Below are 26,071 nucleotides of genomic sequence, written 5' to 3'. Positions count from 1 at the left end.
TATATATATAAAGGAATTCTTTATTTCTATTCATATTATAGTTAGGTTTATGTTTTTGTTAATGAGTGTTCATTAATGATAAGCATTTTTAGGCAAATTTCAATTTTAATCGTCGCCTCATTCCATCCTCCACTTTCATCGCCCCACTTCGTCTACCATCAACGGCTAAGGCTATCATCACCGTGGAAGCCCTCGCCATCAATGCAGTCGCTGCTTGGCGCATATCTGGTGTTCAGTTGCCTTCTGGCCCCTGCTTCTTTGTCCCTAGTGCTTGTTGCTTCAAGTATGGTGGTTTTGTCTTCCAATCCTTGGGGGGATTTCAAACCTACGGCTAAGGTTAAAGCTCTAGGCTTTTTTGGAATTGTTGGCACTCTTAACCAACTGATTTCTCGCTCCTTCAAAGAGGTAGTATCCGGTAATACTTCATCTTCTTCCCCAGCTATTTCGTTTGGTCATACTTCTTTTAAGAGAGCTCCGGAGGTTATGTTTTTTTGAAGAAGATGTCTTGAAACTTGCTACTCCTTTTTCATTTACCTTTGTGGTAAAGTTTTTTATTCATCGTTCCAACATGGATGCTATCAGTGTTATTTCATTGATCTTAATTTATCATGTTTGTTTTAAATTAGATTATTGGATGGTCGTCATGCTGTTATTCAGCTTTCAAACAATTTAGACAATAGCATTGATTTTGTTAGGAGGTTTTATTACATTAATAGTTGTCACATGCAATTATTGAAGTGGATGTCATTTTTTGATGTTAAAGAAGAATGCCATGTTGTATATGTATGGATTTCTTTCTCTAATTTGCGCTTGCATTTGTTTGACCATCATATTTTACATACTTTAGCTGCAGTTTTTTTTTAAGGTCTTTGCATACTGATTATGCAACGGCTGCTCAGTCCAGACCGTTTGTGGTGCATTTTTTAGTTGAACTTGATATAATAAAAAAATATTCTAAAGAAGCTTGGATTGGCTCAAAAAATTTGGATTATTTTAGAAAGGCAAATTTAAAAATGTTTCTCTATTTTGTAAACATTGCAAGATTCATGGGCATGATATTAAACGAGTGTTTTATTGGTCATCCTTTTTTAAGGAACGAAAATATTAAAGCTAAGGAGCCTAATTCTCTTAATCATGTGTGCTCTCATGTTGTGGGTAGTGATAAGATCAATGCTAATTTGGATCCTTCAATTAATAATATATCTGATGAGACTAATAATATGGACCAAGTCATTGCTCATAATTGTAATGTTAATGAGTGTCCTAATCTCTTGACTTTTCCTCTATGAATGAAGATTTGACTAAATTGGATAAGGTTAATGGCTTTCCGAAGAAGTTCCGAGAACCGGCTCCTTCTAATAGTATTGATGTCTCCAATTGTATTCATATAATTTTCATCCCTGTTTCTTCTTCTTTTGTTGTTGATGTGTCACAAAATTTTTTGGAGGGTTTGCCTCTGGTGGATTTGCAATTGGTTGTGATTTGTGGACCCTCTATTGAGTTTGCTCTTATAAATATTCTGATTTTATTTTGAAAGAGGGAGAGATTAAGTCTATTGAAGATGGTGTCTTCCATGATGATTTTGACTTAAATGTTATACATGTTATCAAAGATGTTGAATTTTCTAGTTTCTAGTAAGAAAATATAAAAAATAAAAAGAAAAGTGTGAATAACTTCTCAGTTGATGTCACAACCATTCGATTTATTACTACGCTTAAACTGATTTTTAATGCTTAGATATATCATGTTGATGGTTTGAAGTTGTTGGTCTTCAGTGATTAGTTTCTTCTATGAGGTGTTGTCTGATCATGCAACGGCTGTTTAATCCATGCCATCAGTGGCGCATTTTTTAGCTAAACTTGATATAACAAAAGAAATTCTATGGAAGTTTTGTTTGGCTCAAAAAATTTGAGTTATTTTAGAAAGTCAAATTTAAATATTCTTTTATTTTGTAATCATTGCAATATTCATGGGCATGCTATAAATGAGTGTTACGTTGATCATGCCGATTTAAGGAAGGAAAATATTAAAGCTAAGTAGGCTGATTCTCTGAATCTTGTGTGCTCTCTTGTTGTGGGTAGTGATAAGATCAATGCTAATTTGGATCCCTCAATTAATTATATATTTTATGAGACCAATAATCTTGATCAAGTCATTGCTCATAATTTTAATGTTAACGAGTGTCCTAATTTTTAACTTTTGCTATGTGAATGAAGATTTGGCTAATTTGGACAAGGTTGATGGCATTCCGGAGAAGTTTCGAGAACCGACTCCTTCTTCTAGCAGTATTGATGTCTCCAAATGCTTTCATATAATGTCCATCCTTATTTCTTCTTCTTTTACTGCTGATGTGTCAGAATTTTTTGGAGGGTTTGTCTTAGGTGTATTTGCAATCGATTGTGGTTTGCGGTCCCTCTATTCAAGTTTGCTCTTCTGAATATTCTGATTTTATTTGGGAAGAGGGAGAGATTAAGTCTATTGAAGATGGTGTCTTCCATAATGATTTTGACTTAAATGTTATACATATTATCAAAAATGATGATTTTCTAGTTTCTATCAAGAAAAAGAGGAAAAATAAAAAAGAAAAGTATGATGAACATCTCAGCTGATGTTAGAACCACTCGATATATTATTGCACTTAAACTAATTTTTAATGCTTAGATATATCATGTTGATTAACACTGCCGTTGCCAGGTCCCAAGTCCTGGATGAGAAAAGTGGAGGGTTGCGTTAGGTAGTCGACAGTCAGCGTAAAACTTGTCGAACAATAATGACATGAATCCTTTAAGAAATTGTGTTAATGCTAGGGCCTCCCCTGGAAGCGACGCGCTGTATGGCCTGAATACAGTGACAAGTGTGCAAGGGCCGCTGCACCGGCGCCCGGGTGCAGTGTTAAATAGGAAAGGGTTCCCACATCAAGGACGGATGTGGGCAAAGAAGCTAGTCCAAGAAACAAAAAATAGGATAGGAACTTTGAATATAAGTTCCCTTACAGGAAAATTAATGGAATTAATAGATATTATGATTCATAGGAAGTTAAATATTTTGTGCATTCAGGAAACTAAGTGGGTTGGAGAGAAGGCCAAGGAAATCGATAGTTTAGGATTTAAACTTTGGTATTCGGGTAAGAGTCGTACTAGAAATGGTGTAGGTGTTATTATAGATAAGAGTTTAAAGGATAATGTTATAAAAATTAATAGGATTGGAGATAGAATTATAGCTTTAAAGATTGTTGTTGATGATAAGATTGTTAATATTATAAGTGCTTATGCTCCACAAGTAGGTTTGGATATGAGTTCTAAATTAAATTTTTGGAATGACTTAGAAGAATTAATACAAAATATACCTCTTGAAGAAAGAGTTTTTATTGGAGGAGATTTAAATGGACATGTTGGTAGAGAGGTAGATGATTTTAAAAGCATTCATGGTGGCCATGGATTCGGAACGACGAATGAAGGTGGCAAGACCATATTAGATTTTTGTTTAGCTTATGATTTTTCAATTGCTAATACCTTATTTAAGAAAAGGAATGAGCATCTCATCACTTATAAAAATGGATATAATACAACCCAGATTGACTATTTTCTTATTAGAAAATTAAATCGTTTAGATTGCAAAGATTGTAAAGTTATTCCGAGTGAAAATTTATGTACCCAACATCGATTATTAGTTTTGGACTTTAAGATAAAGGGGCATAAAATAAAAAATAAAGTAAAACAATTTTCTAGGATTAAATGGGGGCATTTAAAGAATATTAACAAAAATATTTTTGGAAATAAGATTTTAGATCTTAAGATTTTGTCTGTGCATGAGGATGCTAATATTATGTGGGAAAAAGTGGCTAGTGATATTAAGAATATTGCAAAAGATGTCCTTGGAGTATCAAAGGGAAAAGCTCCCAATAGTAAAAATAGTTGGTGGTGGAATCCAATTGTGCAAGAAAAGATTAAAAATAAGAAGATTTGTTATAAAAATTGGTTTAATTTTAAAAATTCCGATAATTGGGAAATATATAAAGTTGCTCGTAAGGATGCTAAGAAAGCCATATGCGATGCAAAGACATTAGCTTTTAGCGATTTATATAATAGATTAAATACTAAGGAGGGAGAAAGATATATGTATAAGTTAGCCAAACAAAGAGATAGGAGTAGTAAGGATTTAGTTCAAGTGAAGTGTATTAAAGATGAAGATCAAAAAATACTTTTCTTAGAAGATGATATTCAACAAAGATGGATGAGATATTTTGCTAAACTTTTTAATGAAGAGTGTGAAAATAAGATTGACTATAGTGACCTTAGCAACCTAAATGAAAATAAAGATTTCTGTTTTTATCGGCGTATTAGTACAAACTGAAGTTACAGAGGCTTTAAAGAAAATGAAGGATGGAAAAGCTGTTAGACCTGATGATATTCCAATAGAGGTGTGGAAATGCTTAGGAGATGAAGGAATTTCATGGCTTACTAAACTTTTTAATACTATTTTGAAGACTAAAAAGATGCCAGATGAGTGGAGAATGAGTGTATTAATTCCTATTTTTAAGAATAAAGGTGATGCACAAGATTGTGCGAATTATAGAGGTATTAAGTTAATGTGTCATACTTTAAAACTATGGGAGCGAGTTATGGAGCATAGGTTGCGGCGTGATACTAATGTTTCTCAAAATCAATTTGGATTCATGCCGGGTAGGTCGACTATGGAAGCCATACATTTATTAAGAGGTTTGATGGAGAAATATAGAGAAAATAAGGAGGATCTACATATGATATTTATTGATTTAGAAAAAGCATATGATAAAGTTCCAAGAGAAGTGCTATGGAGAGTTCTTGAAAAGAAAGGAGTCAATAATGCTTATATTCAAATCATTAAAGATATGTATGCAGGAGCTATTACATGTGTTCAAACACAAGGTGGTTTGACCAAGTATTTCCCTATTTCGGTTGGGTTACATCAAGGATCAGCCTTAAGCCCATATCTATTTGCTTTAGTCATGGATGTTCTCACTAGACATTTGCAAGATGATGTACCTTGGTGTATGCTTTTTGCTGATGATATTCTTCTTGTTGATAAGACTAGAGAGGGAGTTGAAGGTAAACTTGAATTATGGAGGTCAACCTTAGAGTCTAAAGATTTTCGCTTGAGTAGATCTAAAACGAAATATATGGAGTGTAATTTTAGTAGTAATAGACCTACTGAAGGGATTGTGACTTTGGGCGATCAAGTCATTAATAAGAGTACACGTTTTAGATATCTTGGATCAATTGTTCAAAGTGATGGTGAAATAGATGGGTAGATTTGACTTATGTTAAGAAAGGTAGGGGTAGACCTAAAAATACTTGGTTAGAAAATATTAAGAATGACCTTTCTTTATTAGATTTAAACGAGAATTTGACTTTTAATAGGACACAATGGAGAAAAAGGATTCATGTAGCCGACCCCACGTAGTGGGATAAAGGCTTGTTGTTGTTGTTGTTGTTGTTGTTGTTGTAGATATATCATGTTGATTATTTGGAGTTCTTGATCTTTAATGATTGATTTCTTCTATAGGGTGTTGTCTGATCATGCAACGACTGCTCGATCCATGCCATATGTGGCATGTTTTTTAGTTAAAATTTATATAACAAAAAAATATTCTGAGGAAGTTTGGATTTGCTCAAAAAATTGGGGTCAATTTAAAAAGTTGAAATTAAAAATTTTCCTTTATTTTGTAATCTTTACAAGATTCATGGGCATGCTATAAATAAGTGTTTTATTGATCATCATGATTTAAGGGAGGAAAATATTAAAGCTAAAGAAGCTGATTGTTTGAATCACGTGTGCTCTACTATTATAAGTAGTGACAAGATCAATGCTAATTTGGATCCCTCAATTAATAATATATCTGATGAGACCTCCGCAACAAGTCATTGCTCATAATTGTGATGTTAATGAGTGTCCTAATCAAGAAGACTTTGCCTCTATAAATGAAGATTTGGCTAATTTGGATAAGGTTGATGGCTTTCTAGAGAAGTTTCAGAAACTAATTCCTTCTTTGAATTGTATTGATGTATTCATATAATTTCCATCCCTATTTCATCTTCTTCTACTACTGCTGATGTGTCTCTGAATTTTTTGGAGGGTTTGCTTCAGGTGGATTTGCAATCCATTGTGGTTTGTGGACTCCCTGTTCGAGTTTGCTCTTCTGAATATTTTGATTTCATTTGGAAAGATGGAGAGATTAAGTCTATTGAAGATGGTACCTTCCATGATGATTTTGACTTAAATGTTATCATGTTATCAAAGATGGTGATTTTCTAGTTTCTAGTAAGAAAAAGAAGAAAAATAAAAAGAAAAGTATGAAGAACACCTTAGCTGATGTCACAACCACTCGATCTATTACCGCACTTAAACTATGTTTTAATGGTTAGATATATCATGCTGATGGCTTGGAGTTGCTGGTCTTCAGTGATTGGTTAATTCTATATAATGTTGTCTAATTCCTCGCACCCCCCTGTCTCTTGACTTTTCTAATGCGATAACAACTTTATTGATGTGTTGCTCAATATGATGTTTAGTGCTTGATGGCCTTTATGTTGCAAACTTGGAGTCAAGGATTATAATTTTGATGATAGCAAATATTTGACTACAGAAAATTCAGCTATTACCGGCGATTTTTTATAGTGGTTTGCCTGGTTTTACCGGCGATTCGAAAAAATACCGGCGACTTTTCGGTAGTTGTCAAGCTACCGGTAAAAATAGCGTCGGAAACTGTTGCCGGCAGTTTATTTCCCCCGACAGCTTTCCGGCGGCCTATGCCACCGGTTATCAATGGAGTTATTACCGGTGGTGTTCCGGGTGTCCAACCGCCGAAAACCATGCCGGCGGCTCACCGGCAGTCAGTGCCGACGGCATTGCCGGCGGTTGTAGCCACCGGCATCTGGCCGAACAACCGCAGGCCAGCATCGGTAAATCGTTGGTACAATACTGGCGGTTAGTGCCGACGGCATTGCCAGCGGTTGAAGCCACCGGTGTGTCGCCAGACAACCGCCGGTACAAGCCGCCGATATTTGAAGAATTTCCTGTAGTGTTTTTGGTTTTTTTATTTCTCTACTATTACCCTACCTATTAACTTTTCATCGGGTCTACAAGAACAATTACAAATCAAGCTAGCTCAAGATTTAGTAGATTATGACTAAGTCAGTCTGTAAGAAATTTCTAGTGTATTTACCTTTTTTTAGTCAAATGTAATAATGTGGATCCTGATGTTAAGTAACCTTGCACACACACTCAGGGCGAGAAATTCTGTAGGCTTAAGAGTTTTTCTATTTTTAATCATATCGTTCAGGACGATCCAAAATCATCATGGACAATGAGTTTAAAATAGAAACCCTAATTAGGGCATCCTTGTTAACACAATTGAATTAAGCTAATCATCCTAGATGATAGGCTCAAAACAGAAAGAATCAGCCGCCAACTCTTTTAGGTATTTTATTATTTTTAGAAATCGTACATAATGATCCCATATATCATCCTAGATGATTCATTACAATCATACCTAAATTAGTTAGGTGATTAAGAAAAGCAATTAAGGTTTGATTGATCAATCATATCATCCTGGATGATCGCATGATCACCCAGGACAATCAGTTAGGAAAACTTTAGTTTTTTACTAAGTCACCTGGATTACCAGAACGATTTGTTGGACTCAGTTGAATTTCTTCACCGTCTAGGAGTTTCTCCTGGATGACCAGAACGATGTATTGGATAATAATCCTTGATTTTGAACTGATCGTATAGGAAGATTCAAGCATCATCCTAGACAATATATTATGTTTCTTCATCGTCCAACATGTATGCTCTGGACGACCAGAACGATGTGTTGCATGATATGTATGGTTTTAAACTAATCATACAGGATGATGTCCACATAGTCATGGATGATCAGAATAAACAAAGCTTCTAATTATCCAGTCCTCCCAGATTGTTCAGACTAAAAGTGCTAAAAATACACTAATCGTACAAGACGATCTGTCGATTGTCCTGGATGATCTTTGATGGCAAGTTGCAAAATATGGCAAAATTTAAGCCCTTCTTTATAAGATCTCTTGTTTATTCAAGTGGGGATCTTTTGTTTCTATCCTGATCTAAGAGAGCCAAGAGAAGGAGAGGGAGAGCTTGAGAGGGAGAAAGAGAGGATCTTGTGAGGAGGAGTTTGTGTGGGATTCACAAAGGTTGCTCCAAGCTAGGATCCAAGTCGTCTTCTTCGGTCGTCGTCCTTGGTTTCTTGGTGGCTCTGTGAAGATCTTCTTCAACAATCAATCAAGGTTCTCTGCCTGCTTCAGGAGGAAGAAAAAAGAGTTCAGGTTATCTGCCTCATTGGGGTCAGTGAAAAGAAGTTTGTAAAGGCTTCTTTGTCTTGTTGTGGGAGCAAAAGGAGAGTCACTGTATTTTAGTGCAATACACGGAGGAAAGGCTCCGGGGAGTAGACGTAGGTCAAGTTGATCGAAACACTATAAAATATGTTGTGATCTTTCTTATTATATTTTCACATTTTAATTTTCACACTTTTTTCTTGTGGATGATTGTGTGGTTTAAAGTTTTAATATATTTTAAAAAAATCGTGCTTTTTATTTAAGAATTTTAAAACTACAAATTCACCCCCTCTTGGCTAGCATCGAGCTAGTTCATAAGGGCTTAATAATCCTAATGAACTTTCACTTTGTCTGCTGGGGATAATGGTGTGGAGGCTAGTTGGGTCATCTACTAGTGGTTCACTTGTGCTTATGTGGCATTGTTGATGCTTTCTCTTTGGGCTCCATAGTTTGCTCAAGCTTAGGCATGTTCTTCGATATGTTGAATGAGCTTCAAAGTTGTCTTGTATTTGGGTTAATATATTGAGTGAGCTTCTCTCCTTGTTTGGGCTTTATTGAAGATCTTGCTTGGGGCGCTTTTTGAGGGTTAGCTTCTTGCCTACCTTTTTTTCCCCCTTTACTCATTGTAGTTAGAGAGGACCATTGGCTCATTAGATTTAATTTTGAACTTTGTTGTACATTTATGGCTTTAGCATTCATTTAATCCTTTAAGGACTTGTAATTTATTTTTTAATCAATGTGAAGGCCTCTATGTGCGTGGGTTTTATCCAATATATATTAATGTTTATTGATTTTATTAAATTGAATGAGGGTTTTTTAGGTGGCTGTAATTTTTTTCTAAAGCTGATTATAAATATCTTGTGGGGAAACTATATTTTCTTAAAAATTTTGTGAGTTTTATAAATATTTTCTTTTTGAAAAAGTTGGACAACAACTTTCTTATGGCTATTACACTTTAGCATATTTTATTATAAATAGTAGCTTTTATTAAAAAAAAATTCTAAAAAATAGTTAGTGAAAGCATGATCTAAATAATAGTGGGAAAGATGCCACAAATGAACCCTTAGTTAGAGACTATTTCAAATCATTTTTATATTATATTTTAATATATTTTGTATGTTTTTAGTAATCTCATAATTAAAAATCTATAAATAGAGAAAAAATGGTGGAAGGGAAAGGGATCAAAGTCGAGGGAAGGGCAACAACAAAACAAGAGAGGTGAGGACGGCAATCACAATGAGGGTGATGAAGGTGATGAGAGTCGAAAGCCAAGTTGAGTGAAAGAGGAAGTCATGAGGACAAAAAAAAAAGTGAACTATTATTATTAAAATTAAATGCATTTTAGGCCATTTTTTTTTTAATATTTTTAAAGCAAAAAACATTTTTGAAAAAAAATGAAAATAAGTATAATGATATGTTTTCTAACTATTTTAGTAGTTGTATGATAATAAAATAAAAAAAAATTTCCAAATTCATTCCTACCTGCTGATTTTGAAGTATGAGGGGTAGATTTATCATAATTAAATTTTGATGTGTACAGTTGTAATCAAAATTATCTATTTTCAAATTAATTTATTCCAATGAAGTCTATAAATCTATCAGTTTCACTTAAATAAAAATACACCTTTAGTGATTCATTAGTTACTCATTGGTGGGAAGTATAGCTTAAAAAATTCATGCTTCAGCCTCTCCGCAGCCCCTCCTCTTTTTTTGGGTCGTCAAGGAGAGTTTTAACAAGTTTTGGGGAAAAGCTTTAGAAGGTAGATTGGGTCTTGAATAAGACATTACCAAGAGATTTCGCCCTAATTTTGTTAGGACTTTATGATCTACGTTTATGTTTCTTATAGGTGCAATCCCTTATAGTTAATTATCCCTCCCAATTCCCAATAATAAGATAGAACTTTCGATTAAGGCTAGTCTTCAAATACATACATAGCATCTAAAGTATAGTAGCAGCATGTTTAGTATTTGAAATTTTAATATTTTAAAATAGAAATTGACCACCTTACACTTAAAGCGGATGGTGGGGGAAATGATGATGAACCCGATCAAGATCCAATAGTTTCGCCATCCCAGATCATCATAGTCCTTGGTCTATTTAGTCAAAAGAGGCAGTCGACTCAACATAACCTGAGTATCCTTGTCGGCCGTCGTGGGTTGCTTCGTCCAAGAGTACATATAGACATGGGGTGAATATTTATATAAGAGGATAAATTTGAATCCACTTTAGCTAATAGAGGGCTTTTTTCCCTATTGATCATATTATGACGATTCATTACTCAAGGATTTAATGTCATTGAAAAACAAATAGGCTATGACCATGACCGTAATATAATGGTGTCATTTAGCGGAAAAACCACTTGATTAGATGGTCCTAGTCATAATCGTTTACATGTGGTGTCATTTGACGGCAATATCACCAGTTAGAGGACACGTGTCATGTCTTTACTGGTAAGAGATAGTTTGAGAATAAATCGTAGTAATGTTCTTGACCAGACATTCACTCTTTGTGAGCTAAAATATTTTCAAATTTGTCTACCTCGATAAACTATTACGGAGGGTGAATGAATTTTTCTTTAAGTATTTGATGATTTATTTTAATTTTAAATATTTTAAATTTAAATTTTAATGTGCATTTACAATGTCTTTTTATATATTTGGGATCCCCTTCGGTTGAGATATTATGTCAACGCATCCTTCATTAAGGTATTTATAGGAAATTTCATTTTGTTGGTTGAACCTTGTCGACTCTATCAACTTGCCGATAGAGGATCATGTCAGTGTCGGCTTTATGCCTTTATTAGTGAATTTTTTTTTAATAAACTTTGAAGTCCTACTATAAATGTATAAAATAAATATCCCCGCCAATGTTGTGACAATACATTTATTTTATAATTTCAACTCCTATCTATTCACATTGAAGAATTGAGCTCAAATTTAAGTTCATTTCTTGACCCGTGCAGCATTATCAAACGTCACGTGTGTGCACACATCTTTCTCATCGAGGCCCAAGCGAGTAATCGTATTTTAATACATGAGGGAGTTTCAGTGGAAATTTTGATGAATTTTTTATGTTGAATTTGGTAAATTTATTGATGAAATATTTGTTAGTTAGCGCCAACGGATATGACAACAGAATCTGTTATAACAGTTTAAATTATTTTTTTTTTTTTTGGGTAATGAAGATCAAACTGTATGAACTTCTAGAACTCTTCCACAATATTATGAATCTTTTTATAGAGCTGGAGAAAATGATTCCTGACATGAACAATGATCACAAAACTGGTAAGCAGAAGGAGAAAGATCAAAGAGTTCCAAAAGACAAAAGGAGAACTTTGCAATTCCGTTTTAATAGAAATTTGTTCTAATTTTTGCAGTTTGTTTGTATGCTAAATACATCAAACTCTTCTTCTATAGATAGTAGCCATGGAAAGATAAGAAGAAAATTCAAAGATTTTCCTAATTTTAAACAAGAGATGGTGGTTGATTATGTGATAAGAGTTGTATTTATTCAAGGTAGGATATTAGATATTGAATTTTCCAAGGTGGTTAGGAAATATCTTCTAAGAGATAATTTTCATGTCAAATTCCTTAGCTTGGCAATAAGTAACAAAAGCAAAGAAGGATGTTATGTGGAAAAGAGTTGGTGTAAATCTTCTCACATTCTCTTATAATCTCATGTGCTTTTCTTAGTGGGATAAATTTGAATGTTATAAGATTGAGAAAAGAAGGAAAGTTGTTGTAGATCGATCACATATTTAACTTATCAAAAGAATCAGATCAAACATGCGAAATTTCTTGATCAATTTAACTCGTATATGAGCATAAAATACATTCCTTTACACATTTACGAGGGCATTGATCGCCCGTAAATCTAATTATGTATACTAAGGCTTCGTTTGAGAGGGCTTTCTTGCTATACTTCTTAAAACAGCTTTTGTACTATAAAGCTACTTTAAGAATCAACAAGAAAATCGTCTCAACGAAGCCAAAATGAAGTCCAACAATAACATTTTTGACTACCCTAACTCTAATCATTATATATCACCATCAAGACATCTATAAAATCATTAAACTCATCTTATTAATTAGAACCAATCATAATATGTATTCTTATAAAACAATCAAATCAATTCTCCCGCCTCTTCTAACATGGAGGCATATATGATGGTGGAGGCAACATCCCTTCATTCGAGCCTTCCCCATTCTTCACAATGATCACAGTGTCCATTCCCCAGCTTGTATGTGCGTCAACATGGCAGTGTATAAACCAAACTCCTTAAGAAGAAAAAAAAAATTCAGAATATATAAAACATATATGATAACAACTTTAATTAATCTAAATATTTTACCAATTCTAAGATAGATATTATATATTTCAAAGAAATTATCTTCTTTATATTTAAGTTTGAGTAAAAGGTAAAAGAAGCTCCCGACTATTAGTAAATACTCAATTTAGTTTCCAACTTCTATAATGATCCAATATAATCCTCTGATTATTAGAAAGTAAAGTTAACTATAATAATTAAATATGAGAACATTTTTGGTATTACAGTATATGGGAAATTATATTTATTAAATTTATATATTTCATTATTTATTATATTAAAATAAATATAAACAATCATAATAGAAGTTAATCATGTTTATTAATTATTCATTTTAGTTTTTAGTTGATTAACACCTATTATATATTTTTTTAATTTAATTTAAAATTAGAAATGACAAAATTTTAAATATAATAATTTATACACCCTAATACTCAAAATGCATGACATCATATTTAATTATTAAGATTAATTTTAACTATTACTTTTGACATAACTAAACTGAGATATTTACTATATTGGATCATTGTAAAAGTCTAAAATTTGGGGCGGTTTTCTTGTTGCTTCTTAGAACAGATTTCTGATACAAGAAATTTATTTTTTATATTAAAAAGTTATTTTAAAAAGCAATAAGAAGATCGTCCCAAATGAGGCCTAAATTAGGCATTTATTAATAGTTTGATGATTATTTTGAATTTTCACTCATTTAAATTTATATTTTCAAAAAAAAAATCAAATTTTTATATATATATTTTTTCATATCCATACCTGGATTGGTAGCCCTGAACCTGATCGCCGCCCAGCCGCTCTTCGGCACTCCAACGGTATTCTCAATTGGCGGATCCACCAAATTATAACTCAACGGATCCTTCTCCTCGTCGAAGTTCCCAAATCCCCTTCCGACCACATAGAAGCTGTAACCATGAATATGCATCGGATGGTTCTCCGCCGCCAGCACATTCGTCCCCTGAAACACTATCTCCAAGCTTGTGTTGTACTCCACCACCCTCACCTCCGTCGCCCTCCTCGGAAACAGCAAATACCCCGGCAGATTATCCCCTGTATAGTTAAACTTCGCCGGAGGATCCGCCGGAAAGCCCGTCCCATACACCAAGCTTATGTTTTTATAATAGGCCTCGAGTATATCTGTGGTGGGAGGCACAAAGCTTAAATTGTTAAGACTCGCCGCGAACCGGTCTCCATTGGCGCCGCCGCAGGTCTTTCCCGGATCGCAGGTTAACAGATTAACAGAGACCGCGATAGTCATCCGCTCGTCGACGGCTTGCGGGACGTCGACGTCGCTGGCGAGAGATCGCAAGCCCGCTACGAACTCTGTAGCAGATGCCGTGTCGTTGAATTTCGGGAGAGCAGGGAGAATTGGCGTCTCAGTGGAATTGTTGTATTGGAGGATGGCGGTGGTGGTGGTGGTGTCGTAGCGGACGGCGGTGGCGCTGCCGTAGGAGCTGGCGGCAATGTAGAATAGGGAGCCGTTGGTGGCGTTTGTGAGGAGCAGGGCGTCGAAGGTTTGGCCAGGGGTGATCATTATGAAGTCGGTGGAGTAAGGTTTGGTGTAGCTGGCGTCGGTGCCGACGACGGTGAGGGGGTGGCCGGCGATGGCGAAGAAGATCTCGTTGTTGACGGCAGCGTTGATGATGCGGAGGAGGTAGGTTTGGTTGTACTCGACTTGGGCGGTGAAGGTGCTGGATGAGGAACAGGGGTAGAGGTCGCCGGGCTGGCCGTTGATGGTGAAGGCGTCGGAGCTGTTGGGGGCGCCGCCGGTTCGGAGGGCGTCGGCGAGGATTTGGCTCACGTTGGATTTCCACCATTCGCCTGCGTTGTTTAACAAGTTAGATGTATTGGATACAATTGTAAGGGGTAGGGAAAATGATGTGATTTTTGTAATAATTTAGAATGTTATTGAAATTTTTAAAAAATTTAAAGAAAGGAAGAATGTTTGTGTATACCAAGAATGATGGGAATTTCTTTGTAAGGGGTAGGGAAAGGGAAGCTTGAGTTTTCTTGTGGGTGTATGATGATGGCTCCGTGGACAGTGGCACGGTCCCAATCGCTATGTGCGTGCCACCAGATTGTACCTTCTTCTTCACTGAATAAGAGATTGTATGTGAAGTTTGTGCCTGGCTGGATAGGACATTGTGTGATGTACTCTGGTCCATCAGACCAGGGGTTTCTAGGCTGTCTCAATCCATGCCTGTAAAGATTTAACAAAGCCGCTTACATTTTTATGCTAGAGAATGTATGAAAAAAATACTCCAGCAAGTCATGAAGCATTTTTATGAGGATGAGCTTCAACATTTTTTTAATTTGCGATAAGATTACTATGACTCCAAATATCAAACATAATACTAATCTCAATGCAACTTCAAAAGCTCTTTTTAGTAAACATACCAATGAAGGGTGATGTTATAGTCGCCTTGGTTCTGTACATTGACGATAACAGTATCGCCTTTTCGAGCATAAATTGTGGGCCCAGGGAATTGACCGTTGACTGTTAGAATGTTCTTCGTGCTGCAAAGGCGGGTGTATGGTGTTTCTTGAATCTAACATATGGAACATATATTCATCATCAATGAGTTCATTAGCTATATTTATGAAAATTCTTTATTCTAGCAAACATATATAGGTAAACTAAGAACAGAATGTTATCAATAATTTCATGCGCGTGTATGCATATCCATGTCATGCAAATATGGTGCGCATATTTGATCTTATTAGGCTTATTCAAGCATATGAGATAATGCATGAATTATTCACAATGAAAACATAATGTTAGTTCTATTTAGAATTTGATTGTGTTGATCAAAGAGTTTAACACTATGACACTCCAAACTTGGCTCTGCAGCACTACAAGACTAGTTGCAGATTTCTTTTTGTTTTTTCATTAAGGGTTGCGTCCCTAATTGGTGGTTAAGCATATTTTTCTCTCTTTTTTTCTAGTAAGTGTGCGGTACTAGAGAGAAGAAAGACAATGAGATGTACTATTTTTCAAATCTTAATAGTTAATTTTTTGGTATGGTGTGATTTCGTGATTTTTTTTTTTTAGATTTTTAATTTTTTCACATGAAATCCTTATTTTCTCTCTCCACTGCATTTTCATTTTCTTGTTTTTGCTCGCTACGATGTTTTACTTCCCCAACAAATACTAATTAGTATCAATCCATGCTTGACATACCAATAGCCCAAATAACATCATATCACTTCCAAACTTCAAGAGATAGAGAGAGAGAGAGAGAGAGAGAGAGAGAGAGAGAGAATGCATGAATTACTTACAATGAAATCATACTGATTAGTGTCAGCCCATGCTTGACAAAGCAGTAGCCCAAATAGCATCAGAACACTTACAAACTTCATGGCTTATCCTTGTGCTGTGTATTTTTTATAGAAATACTGATAGATTTTGAGAGAGAGAGAGAGTTTTCGTTTGATCCAATGCTGGTTTTCTTTGGAGTACAGACATGGAGGTGGATTATATAGTGGATTCAAACTGCAAGCTGGATGTCCAAGTTTCAAAGATCTACAATGTCAAAGATTTCGGTTCATATTTTAAAGACTATAGACGCGCTTAGTTTTCATTACAGATGCGTTGAACGAAAACACGTTGCGTGATTTCATTTGAATTTAAATCCTTTCGTGGTGCAAAAGTTTCCATGTTTCTCATTTGTTTGATTTTAACTGCTCTCTCCATTTCTCTACTTTCTGCGCACAGTGCTTGTAGTAAAATTTTGGAGTGATTTTGATTCTTATAGCTATATTTATTAAGAGAAAATATGATATGTCAACAAATTTGGGATGAATTTCTTACTGATTCTTAGAAACGCTTTTTAAAAAGCAGTTTTAAGAAGTTGAAAGAAAATTGTTCCAAATGGAGTCATAGAAGCAACCGAAGAAGAAAATTCAGATAAGGCTTCTAAAACTATGATTAGTTAGTCAATGAATGCTAACAGCTTTATCTGTTCCTAGCTACTATAGAAAAGTCAGCTTCAAAAGCCAATTAGTTGACCGCCACAAATTACATATTTTTGCAGTTTTTTTTATAGACAGCACTTTCCGGCCAACTTCTACTCAATGATTTTGAAACCGTCGTGAAATGTCTTTGTAGTTTATTGTAATTACGGTGATCATGCAACGGTTTGATAATGTGCAGATCGCTGCAAGAAATATATGATGGTTAAAACCGTCCGAAAAACCTATTATTAGTGCTACGGTAGCCCTATAGTGGTTACAACAACATGCTTTGGGTACTCAGTCGTTAGGCAGGAAAGAGTTTTTAATAAGACTTTATTTGGTACGACTTTCTTGTTGCTTCTTAAAGCAGCTTTTTAATATCAAAAATAAAAAATTGTACTGAAAAGTTGTTTTAAGAAGCAATAAAAAAGGTGTCTCAAATGAAGCATAAATCTAAAGTTTGAAGTGCTTTTATAAAAACGTTAACACGGCCGTTATGGTTGTGGAATTCAAAGTCAATTTGTTGCTGTTAAAAAAATATATGGTAGAATATATTAATATGATTTATAGAAGGAGGTTGGAGTTTTTGACTTTATTTAGGGATTAATGCTTATATATAATATTATGAATTGTACTAATATCAGTGCAAATCCGACGACTTTTAAGCTCATTCCAATGCAAATTATATTCGGCTATTCTAAAATGTAATATTGGATATGATCGATGGTTGAATCGGTCGAATCGTGAGCTGTTCACCGTATCGATTCAATCTAACTAAGAAATTATGAATGTTGTAATTCTATTTTGCCCATCCTCAGAAGAACCCGGCTCATTTCGCCCCTAATTAAACCGCTAACTAAATTGGATTATTTTTTTGTTCTTTTAATATTCTCTTTTATAGATTGGTCTAATTAGATTCTAAAGTTTATGGGCAAAAAAAAAATCAATTCTGAATTATAAATATCAAGTTGTTTGTTAGTCAGAGTAATTATTTAATTTTGTATTGATTAACAATTCATTAGAGGTCAGAAGCTCATAAAAATTTCTATAAACAATATCTCATTATCGTTCATTTTTATACTGAGATATGCCTTCATCTCCTTATGATCCATCATTTGTTTTATTTGTGAAGTAAAATATTTTAAAATAAATACTATATAGAGAGATATTTGATATCAACTGGATCAAAAGGATTAGGATGACATAAAATTATGCTACAACTACATATTTTAAAAATATGACTAAATATATTATTAAATTATAAAGAATATGGCATCAATGGTCTTGGGTGGAGTGTAAACGAGTAGAGTCGAGTTGAGTTCTTGCGTAATCATCAAGCTAAGCTCGCTTAATTTGTCATGAGCTCAAACTCGAGCTGATTTATTAAGCTCCAACTCAGCGTGCTTGAGTGAAAAAATACGAGCTCAAGTTCAACTTGAATGCTCGAGCTCGATAAGAAAGTTTGAGAATAATTCATATTAGAGCTTGAATTCTTATTTAAATCTGGATATGTTAATTAATATCAATCAAGCTGTCTAGACAGGCCGATGAATCGAGTCGGGCGAAGCTTGAGCTTCAGTTGGTGCTATATATAAGCTCAAATTCGAACTCGTTGTTCGATAAATTTAACTTAATTACAAGCTCATTAAGGAGTCGAGTTAGAGTTGGCTCACTTACACTCGTAGTGATGTGTACAACCATGAATACATGTACAAGTACCTGTTTGCATGTGTCTTATAGGTTACATTCGGGCCGAACAAAAGGAGGACAAACTATGCTCTTGTGGTTGCTCACTAGAGGGACTCACTCAAGAGATGGAATTAGCTTTATACTGGAGCATAGCGGATTGGGAGCGATCACAACCTCTAGGCGCACAATTGCCTCCCCTCGGGGAAGGAAGACCTCAGATGTTCCTCTCTCAGTTAGATAATTCTTTATCTATCTAAATCAGAACCAAGGTTCTTATGCTTAATACATCCATGAGCTACCAACATACATTGTCTCACTTGAATACCTCCCTCTCACAGATGATAGAAGACCAAAATCATATGTTACTCTCCCTTTTACCTCAACAAGGAAATCAAATCACTCCGTCACCTCCCATCCATACCAGCTGGATAATACTTGTTCCCCTCCATCTCAATAGGTTGACCACTGATCATCGTCAGACTTCATCTAGTTCGAGTCGCCAACCGACTAGGCACGTATACCCTATTACTACATATTGATGGGATAGCTACATGCCAGGACTTAACTCTTACTTCCTTATGAACCCTATAAAAGGAGGAGGGAAGGAAAAGAGGATATGTTTTTTTTTTTTCTCGGGAGAGATTCCTTAGGGTGGGAAAAAGAAAAGAGAGATTGATATAACCCTAAATCTCTCCTTGAGATGAATTCACATATTAGAATACAGAGAGAGAGAGAGATAGAGAGAGAGAGATGATAAATGACTGTAATTCCTAAAGAAATACCTCCAAAATATCGCATTATTACTCTTGTAAAACTCAAGCTCCAAGAGCTCCTATCATCCCTATTCTTATACTTTTGGCTTAGATAATAAAGATTTTTGTCTAAGATTTCATGCATCTCTCAGACTCATCTTCTCTTTCACTTCTTCGTACTTGAACTTTATTATATTCTCCCCAGTGGCTCTTAGCTCTTGCATGTGTAATGATAAGTACAATTTGACATAATCCACCGAATAAAACATGATCCAACATGTTAGGTGAAGGGCCAAAACTTCTATGGAGATACTTTCTTCAAGCCTTATAAGAGCATTTTGGAGTTTCTAAATGCGAAGATGGAAATCTTCTTAATCCCCCTCAAATGAGGTTCGTTATGATTATCAAGTGGATTCAAAGAACTTGCATATCTAGTTCCCAGGCTATCTTTTTTTTTTTTTTTTTTTTTTTTTTTTTGGGGGGGGTTATTCATTTCTGGTCACTATGGATCATATCAGCATACGAAGGAACTGTGTCTCGCATAAATGTCGAGTAAAAGGGACTAGAATGGAGGCCTCCAAGGAAAACTCCTCTTAGCAATTCAAGATCAACTCATGAAATTTGTCGAGCCTCTGTGAAAAATCATTGAAAATATTCCTTAAGCAATTCTTCTTCATTCTAGCGAATCCAAGAGATGTGAGAAGAATCCTTAGCAATTTTTTAATTGGCTATGAATTATTCAACGAACACATTGGCCAATTTGATGAATGTGAGTATTTTTTTGGCTGGAAGTGAATAGAACCATGTTTGATCTTGTCCCTTGAGGGTGGAAGGAAAAACTTGGCAAGGATTACGTTTGAGGCTCGTTGGATATTCATGATGGTTCTGTAGTGATCGATATGCTCGTAGGGGTCAGATGTCCCATCGTAGGAATCGATATTCGATAGTTTGAATCATGTCAGAATAGGGTGTTAAAGAATAACTTCAGTCAAGGGTGATGAATCCTAGAAGTCTCACTCACGAAGAGATTTTCTTATACCTCCCACAGAGAATTCTTCTCAAACCAATCGTCGTAGTTCATGATGTAAGGCGTTGCGAGGGAGCTCAGCAACATGTGGTCGGATTAAGTCTTTGGGGATGTCAGGAGGAATGCGATTGCCTACCTATATACGAAGGATGGGTAAAACTTATTGTGTCATTAAGTTCATTATCTTTATGTGATTGCAAATGCCTCCTTGGCGGAGGAAGAGGAATCTCTACATGAAGATGTTCGGGTTGAACACCTTCGGTCAGTGTTGGAACTCAAGGGAGAAGAATCACCTCTTGTTGTGTTAGAGTTAGTTGCCAAGTTTCTAAGAGAAGTTGAAGGATATCATTTTAAGATTCTTTCATATTTCATATATGTTCTTCTAGGGAAGGTCCTGAAGTTCCTTCTCCAACAGCATTTAGACGCCATGATAAAAAGAGGTGTCTCGCATAAATGTCGAGTAAAAGGGACTAGAACGGAGGCCTCCAAGGAAAACTCCTCTTAGCAATTCAAGATCAACTCATGAAATTTGTCGAGCCTCTGTGAAAAATCATTGAAAATATTCCTTAAGCGATTCTTCTTTATTCTAGCGAATCCAAGAGATGTGAGAAGAATCCTTAGCAATTTTTTAATTGGCTATGAATTATTCAACGAACACATTAGCCAATTTGACGAATGTGAGGATTTTTTTGGCTGGAAGTGAATAGAACCATGTTTGATCTTGTCCCTTGAGGGTGGAAGGAAAAACTTGGCAAGGATTACGTTTGAGGCTGAGTGCCCAATAAAGGTAGATATTGAGTGTACCATATCCACACCCACCCATGATAAAAAGAGGTAGATACTAAGGATTACGCCATGATAAAAAGAGGTAGATACTGAGTGTCCAATAGAGCCCTGCATTGGGTACCCATACCCACACCCACCCATACCCATGGGTATGGGTGGGTATAGATACGCCCATGACCTTATGGGTGTGTATGGGTGGGTACTAAACATCGAGGGATAAATTAATTTACATTGCTAATCATTGTGTATCTTACTTATACTACTGCAATCATCACTATGTATTGTGCAACACTTAACCATGATACGAGTACGATAAATTTTGACATGGGACTTGAAAGTTTGCCATCATAGCGCAAATGATAACAAGCCTCAAGGCCATCAGTCTGTGGTAGACTGCGTTCAAAAAACATGGAACGTGGGTGGGTATAAGTGGGTACGAAATCCCGAAAGTCATCATGGGTGGGTGTGGGTGGGTGAAGCCCGTCCGAATAAAACATGGGTACCCAACCAGGACCTCATGTAGGGCTTTGGTGTCCATGATTCATAGACTGATTCCCGGATTGATGGGTGTTGGAATGGGAGGCTCCCAAGTTGCGATTGCCACGCCTGTTGGCCATTAAATAAATACTTAGAATAGTGGGATTGTGTTCTCATAGATAGCACCAAACTTTTACTGACTAGAATATATGTATTGGTAGAGTTAGAAGTTTACGTCCCAACATTATTTGAATATTCAGCACACAAATAGGGGACATAATATTTTTAATGTGGAAAATCATAAAAAGGAGGAAAATTCATAGGGCCACATCCAGTTGAAATGATTCCACTAGTGTTTGAGTAATTACAGTTGACTACATCGTCCTTGAGGGCGATCATATTATAATAATCAATTGTCTGGTTCAAATCTAGTGATAAACAGAGGTCAGGCGCAGGTCCAATGATGTTTGGTCGGGCGGAAGTCTGGCGTCAGTTGGAATTGAGCTTAAAAGGCGAGCTTGTCCCACTATAAACGAGCTGGAGCTGGCTTGTCGAGCTGCTCAATTTCGTGCATGTTTTCAATTTCCTGCCAAATTTTTTTATTTCTCGTTTTCCACCCGGTTTTCATTTAGGAGAAAATAAAGTTGCAGCTTTCTCTAATGTAATAAATGTACATGGCTTGATAGATTTTTTAAAGTGGCATGGCCCATAAATAGGAGGAAGATCAAAGGTAAATTGGGAGTAGTTTGGATGGACAGCCGATGTTGAATCTCTTTATCGCCGACCGTTTATTGGGCATTTGAATGTCTTAATGATATCAAAATTTTGCGATCTTTGGCTCGTTGGATTTGTCTCCTCAAGCCACTTGGAATCATGTCATGTTTGGAAACCATTTTGTAATCCAAATTATGGTTTGAACCTTGCAAATGTGCTCTGGGTCTTTAATTTGGACCCATTTGAACTCGAATTGAACTGAATTTGGTGTCGTTGTGTTTATATTTCCGAGACGACTAGTTTGACTGTAAGTTTGCTGAAATCGGAGTTCAGATGGTCCCAATTTTAATTTTGAAAGTTTCTAACTTGATTTTGCCTCGAGATTTGTGTCTGATTAAGATCTTTTATTATTATTATTATTATTTTTTTTTTTTTTTGGCTTTGACTATTACAAAAAATTGACTATAAAATAGAATTAGAGATCAGGAATTTATGATACTTTAGTCATTTATATTGAGAAATAAATAAATATTTGATGATAATCTATATATTTTTAAAATTTATCTCTCATCAATTACAAAAAAAGCCTATTATCTCCATCAATATTTACCAACCTTACCACTATGAATTTCATTGAACTATCCATAATCTCTTACTTCATGCTATTAATGTGAGCATGAATTTAATTACTTCAGCCCATCACCATATAATTGCTGGCCTAAGAGATGGTTAGGTGATGACTAACTATATATGCATTCAAACTTGCTAATTCAACCCTAAGAAAACAAAAAAATGTAAAAAATTGTGAAAATATTGCAATTGATAATTATTCCAAAATTGCTCTTAAATTGCTCTTTTGACCCAATTATTTTCATGATTAGTTATTGCTATTAACTAATTAGTGGTTGTCATTAAGGAATATAATAAAGTCTAATGACTTTTCAACAAAAAATAGTATTGTTATTATAAGATAAATAAGAATAGTTTATGCATAGTAGACTTTTAAACAAATATTCATAAGTAATTTATCATAAAATTTTGATACAATTGGGGAGAGCTGAATTGGTGTTTAATTTGATTTTATTTGATTACATTGACTATTGGATAAGCTTAAAATGGGAAAGATAAGTTTCAATACTTTTTTTTTTTTATGGGAGACATGCATTTAGGCCAATTAAGCAGGAAAACTCACACACGCATCACATACGTAGGACCTGAACCCAAGTCCTTTTTATTTGGTAGCCAAAGCTTCCAACCAACAGACCAAGATGAATTTTGTACTTTCATACTTTATGTAGGAGTTTTTGAAAGCTTAGGCCTGATCAAATCAAACCCTACATGTAAAAATAATAAAAAATAAACTGGTTGAACTGGTTCACGATGGTCGGTGCTAGACTTTAAATTGTTGGATATATAGTTCGTCTTTTCATTATTGGCATAGCAATGGCTTATGATCATGACAAGGTACACTTTTTCTACAACTTGTCTGAGAGCACATGGAGAATTCGGTTGCATTTGGGACAACTTTCCTACTTCTTTTTAAAATAGCTTTTGTACAAAAAAAATTTTGACTTAAAATTTTCTCGAACTCGATTAATCAATCAAGCTCAAGCTCAAACCAGGGCTGACTCGTGCTCTACTCAAATCGTTTACATCCCTGATTTTGTAGAAGCTTTTCAAAAAAACTATGAAGTAAAATTAATCCATATTTCAGAAGTTAGAATTTTTCGTAAGGAATATATAATGTAAGCTAGTTCTCACATAAATTTCAAGCATATGAGACTAAGGCTTCGTTTGGGACGGTTTTTTTACTGTTTTCTAAAACGGAGTAAAAAAGCCGTCCCAAATGAAGCCTAACTCAATGTCATAGCTAAATACTTCCTCCTTTATTTGCTTTTCATTGCTAATCTCAATATAAACACTTCTTGTAAGAAAATATATAACAAGTTAGAGTTGTTTGGTCATATGATCTTAACCACTTCGATTGGCCAACAAATATTTCTTCATCGAGAAGCTTTTTGACTGTAATGTTCTTTGAAGTAGAAATGTTGTCTTTGTAAATAAATAGAAGTATATTTTAATTAGTCGTACAATGGAGCAAATAAAAAATATAAGTAATTTGGTTTGCTGCAGCTGTCTTGTAAGACTAACATATGGATGACCAATTCAGATTAATTATAATTGCGTTGTATAAAGTACTTATTCAAATTTTCTTCAACTTTGATGCTTTTTGTCCAATGAGACTATTTAAGCTGAGTTTGGGCGAGTTTGTTATATGAGCTCGGTCCAATTTTCGTTTATTCAAAACCGGTTATTGTTCGACGGCGTGTTCATGCTCGGCTGGTTTGAATTTGAGCCAAATATGATCCAATTTCTAAAAAAAAAGTTAAAATGAATAGATAGCGAGTAGAACATATATAATAGCATCATTCGACTTATCTACAATCGAATTAATAAATCTAAAAAATATATATTTATTCATTTATTTCAAATTATGAATAAGGTAGATAAAATTGAATAAAATTTCATTAATATTTGACTTACTAAGAAAATAAGCTCAAAATGAAGTTGTTCTTGCACTCATAGTGAATTGGAATAAGTTAATTATCACTTGCTACACTCTTAGTGCAATTTAAAGAAGGTTACTATAAGGGAGAGAAGAACCAAGTTAGATCAACTTAATGATCTCACCCAAACTACATATATATTAGTGCTTGAGTTCTCTTTGCAACTTATGTTTGTCAGTGGTCTTTTGGGTTCACTAATCTTCCCTCATTTTCATGGAGGTTCCCCTTTTTTCTAAGGTACTTGATTTTAGTACTTGTTAAAGAGCTTGTGGCTAACCTCAAGCACAAGCCCTTTCCTCGTCTTTATCTTTTTATAAAGCTCTTTGTGGTGTTCTGATAATTTTTATTGCGGATTCTTTGGGTCTAGGTGATGCAGGAATATTTTAGTTTTAGTACCCCCTTGGACTACTAGATCAAGTTTATTACATATTTCAAGAACCTTCTAGAGATTTCTTTTGTATTTATATATCTACAAGTTGTAGGAGAAAGAAAAGTATGAATGAATATTTTTTTGGAATTTAACGGTTTTTATTGTTCTTTATGTTTTTGCTCTTAGGGGCAGCTAATTGTGATGATTCTTCATTGATCCACCTAATCAGTTGGTATCAGAACTTTGGAGCTTCTGCTACATCAACCCTTGTCGTCGATTGGGGTTTTTGATGCGTTGGAGGGACATGGATGAAGATCGGCTGTCAATGATGTTTAAAGCTTCCACCAACCGGTAACGGCAAAGGCAAAACAATTCTCCCTCAATGGAAATCAAATCATCGAACATCTCCACGCACAATCCACATGTCTACGACCAAAGTCCGTCCGTGACCTTGGTTTTGTTCCTCATAATCAACCCGCATTGTCGACCTGCGATGCCCATGCTTGTCCAGTCAACGTGAATGGTTACACCCTCCATTCATTCCGCTCGCGATAGCAGGCATCCATCCATTCCCGTGTCGACCTACACTTTCGTAATCCTTCTTAATACAGCTTGCTCCGATTCCGCTCAACCAACCATCTTATGTCTCGTATAAATCCGGCTATGCCTTCACTCCTGTGCATTACCAGCCATGCCTCATTCCTCCGTACGACGAAAACTCATAGCTCGAACCACCTACAGTTTCCCCTGCTCCAACATGCGACCTTTCTCCTTCACTTTCACACGCGGCCTGAGCCCGTAGTTCAAACCTGCGTGCTCAGTCCCACATCCCCCATGTCCTATCTCCACGTCGATATCTCCCGCGACTCCACCCTGTGCTCAAGTTTCTTCAAACTATATGAAAATGGTGTAGAACATTTTAGTTATTGTATTCCCTATGACTATTAGATCTAATTTGTTACATGTTTCTAGAACCTTTTAGAGATTTCTTTTGTATTCATATATACAAGTTGTAGGAAAAGAAAAATATGAATGAATATTTTTTAATCT

At 35.3% G+C, this 26,071-nt stretch overlaps 1 protein-coding gene across 1 annotated transcript in view; it reads right to left on the bottom strand.

The window, feature by feature from the left end:
• Window positions 1–16,045, bottom strand: part of LOC110103452 — a 30,305-nt gene extending 14,260 nt beyond the window's left edge. The window contains exons 1-6 of the mRNA XM_028700146.1: window positions 15,965–16,045; window positions 15,083–15,234; window positions 14,641–14,885; window positions 13,445–14,506; window positions 12,501–12,626; window positions 6,695–6,786 (exon numbers count right to left, since the gene is read on the bottom strand). Coding sequence (XP_028555979.1) covers window positions 6,695–6,786; window positions 12,501–12,626; window positions 13,445–14,506; window positions 14,641–14,885; window positions 15,083–15,234; window positions 15,965–16,045 — 1,758 coding nt within the window. The remainder of the gene's footprint in view (window positions 1–6,694; window positions 6,787–12,500; window positions 12,627–13,444; window positions 14,507–14,640; window positions 14,886–15,082; window positions 15,235–15,964) is intronic.
• Window positions 16,046–26,071: the final 10,026 nt, after the last annotated feature.

Source organism: Dendrobium catenatum, unplaced genomic scaffold (assembly GCF_001605985.2).
Source record: "Dendrobium catenatum unplaced genomic scaffold, ASM160598v2 fragScaff_scaffold_1456, whole genome shotgun sequence".
Taxonomy (NCBI): Eukaryota; Viridiplantae; Streptophyta; class Magnoliopsida; order Asparagales; family Orchidaceae; genus Dendrobium; species Dendrobium catenatum.
This window is presented reverse-complemented; position numbering and strand designations above follow the sequence as displayed.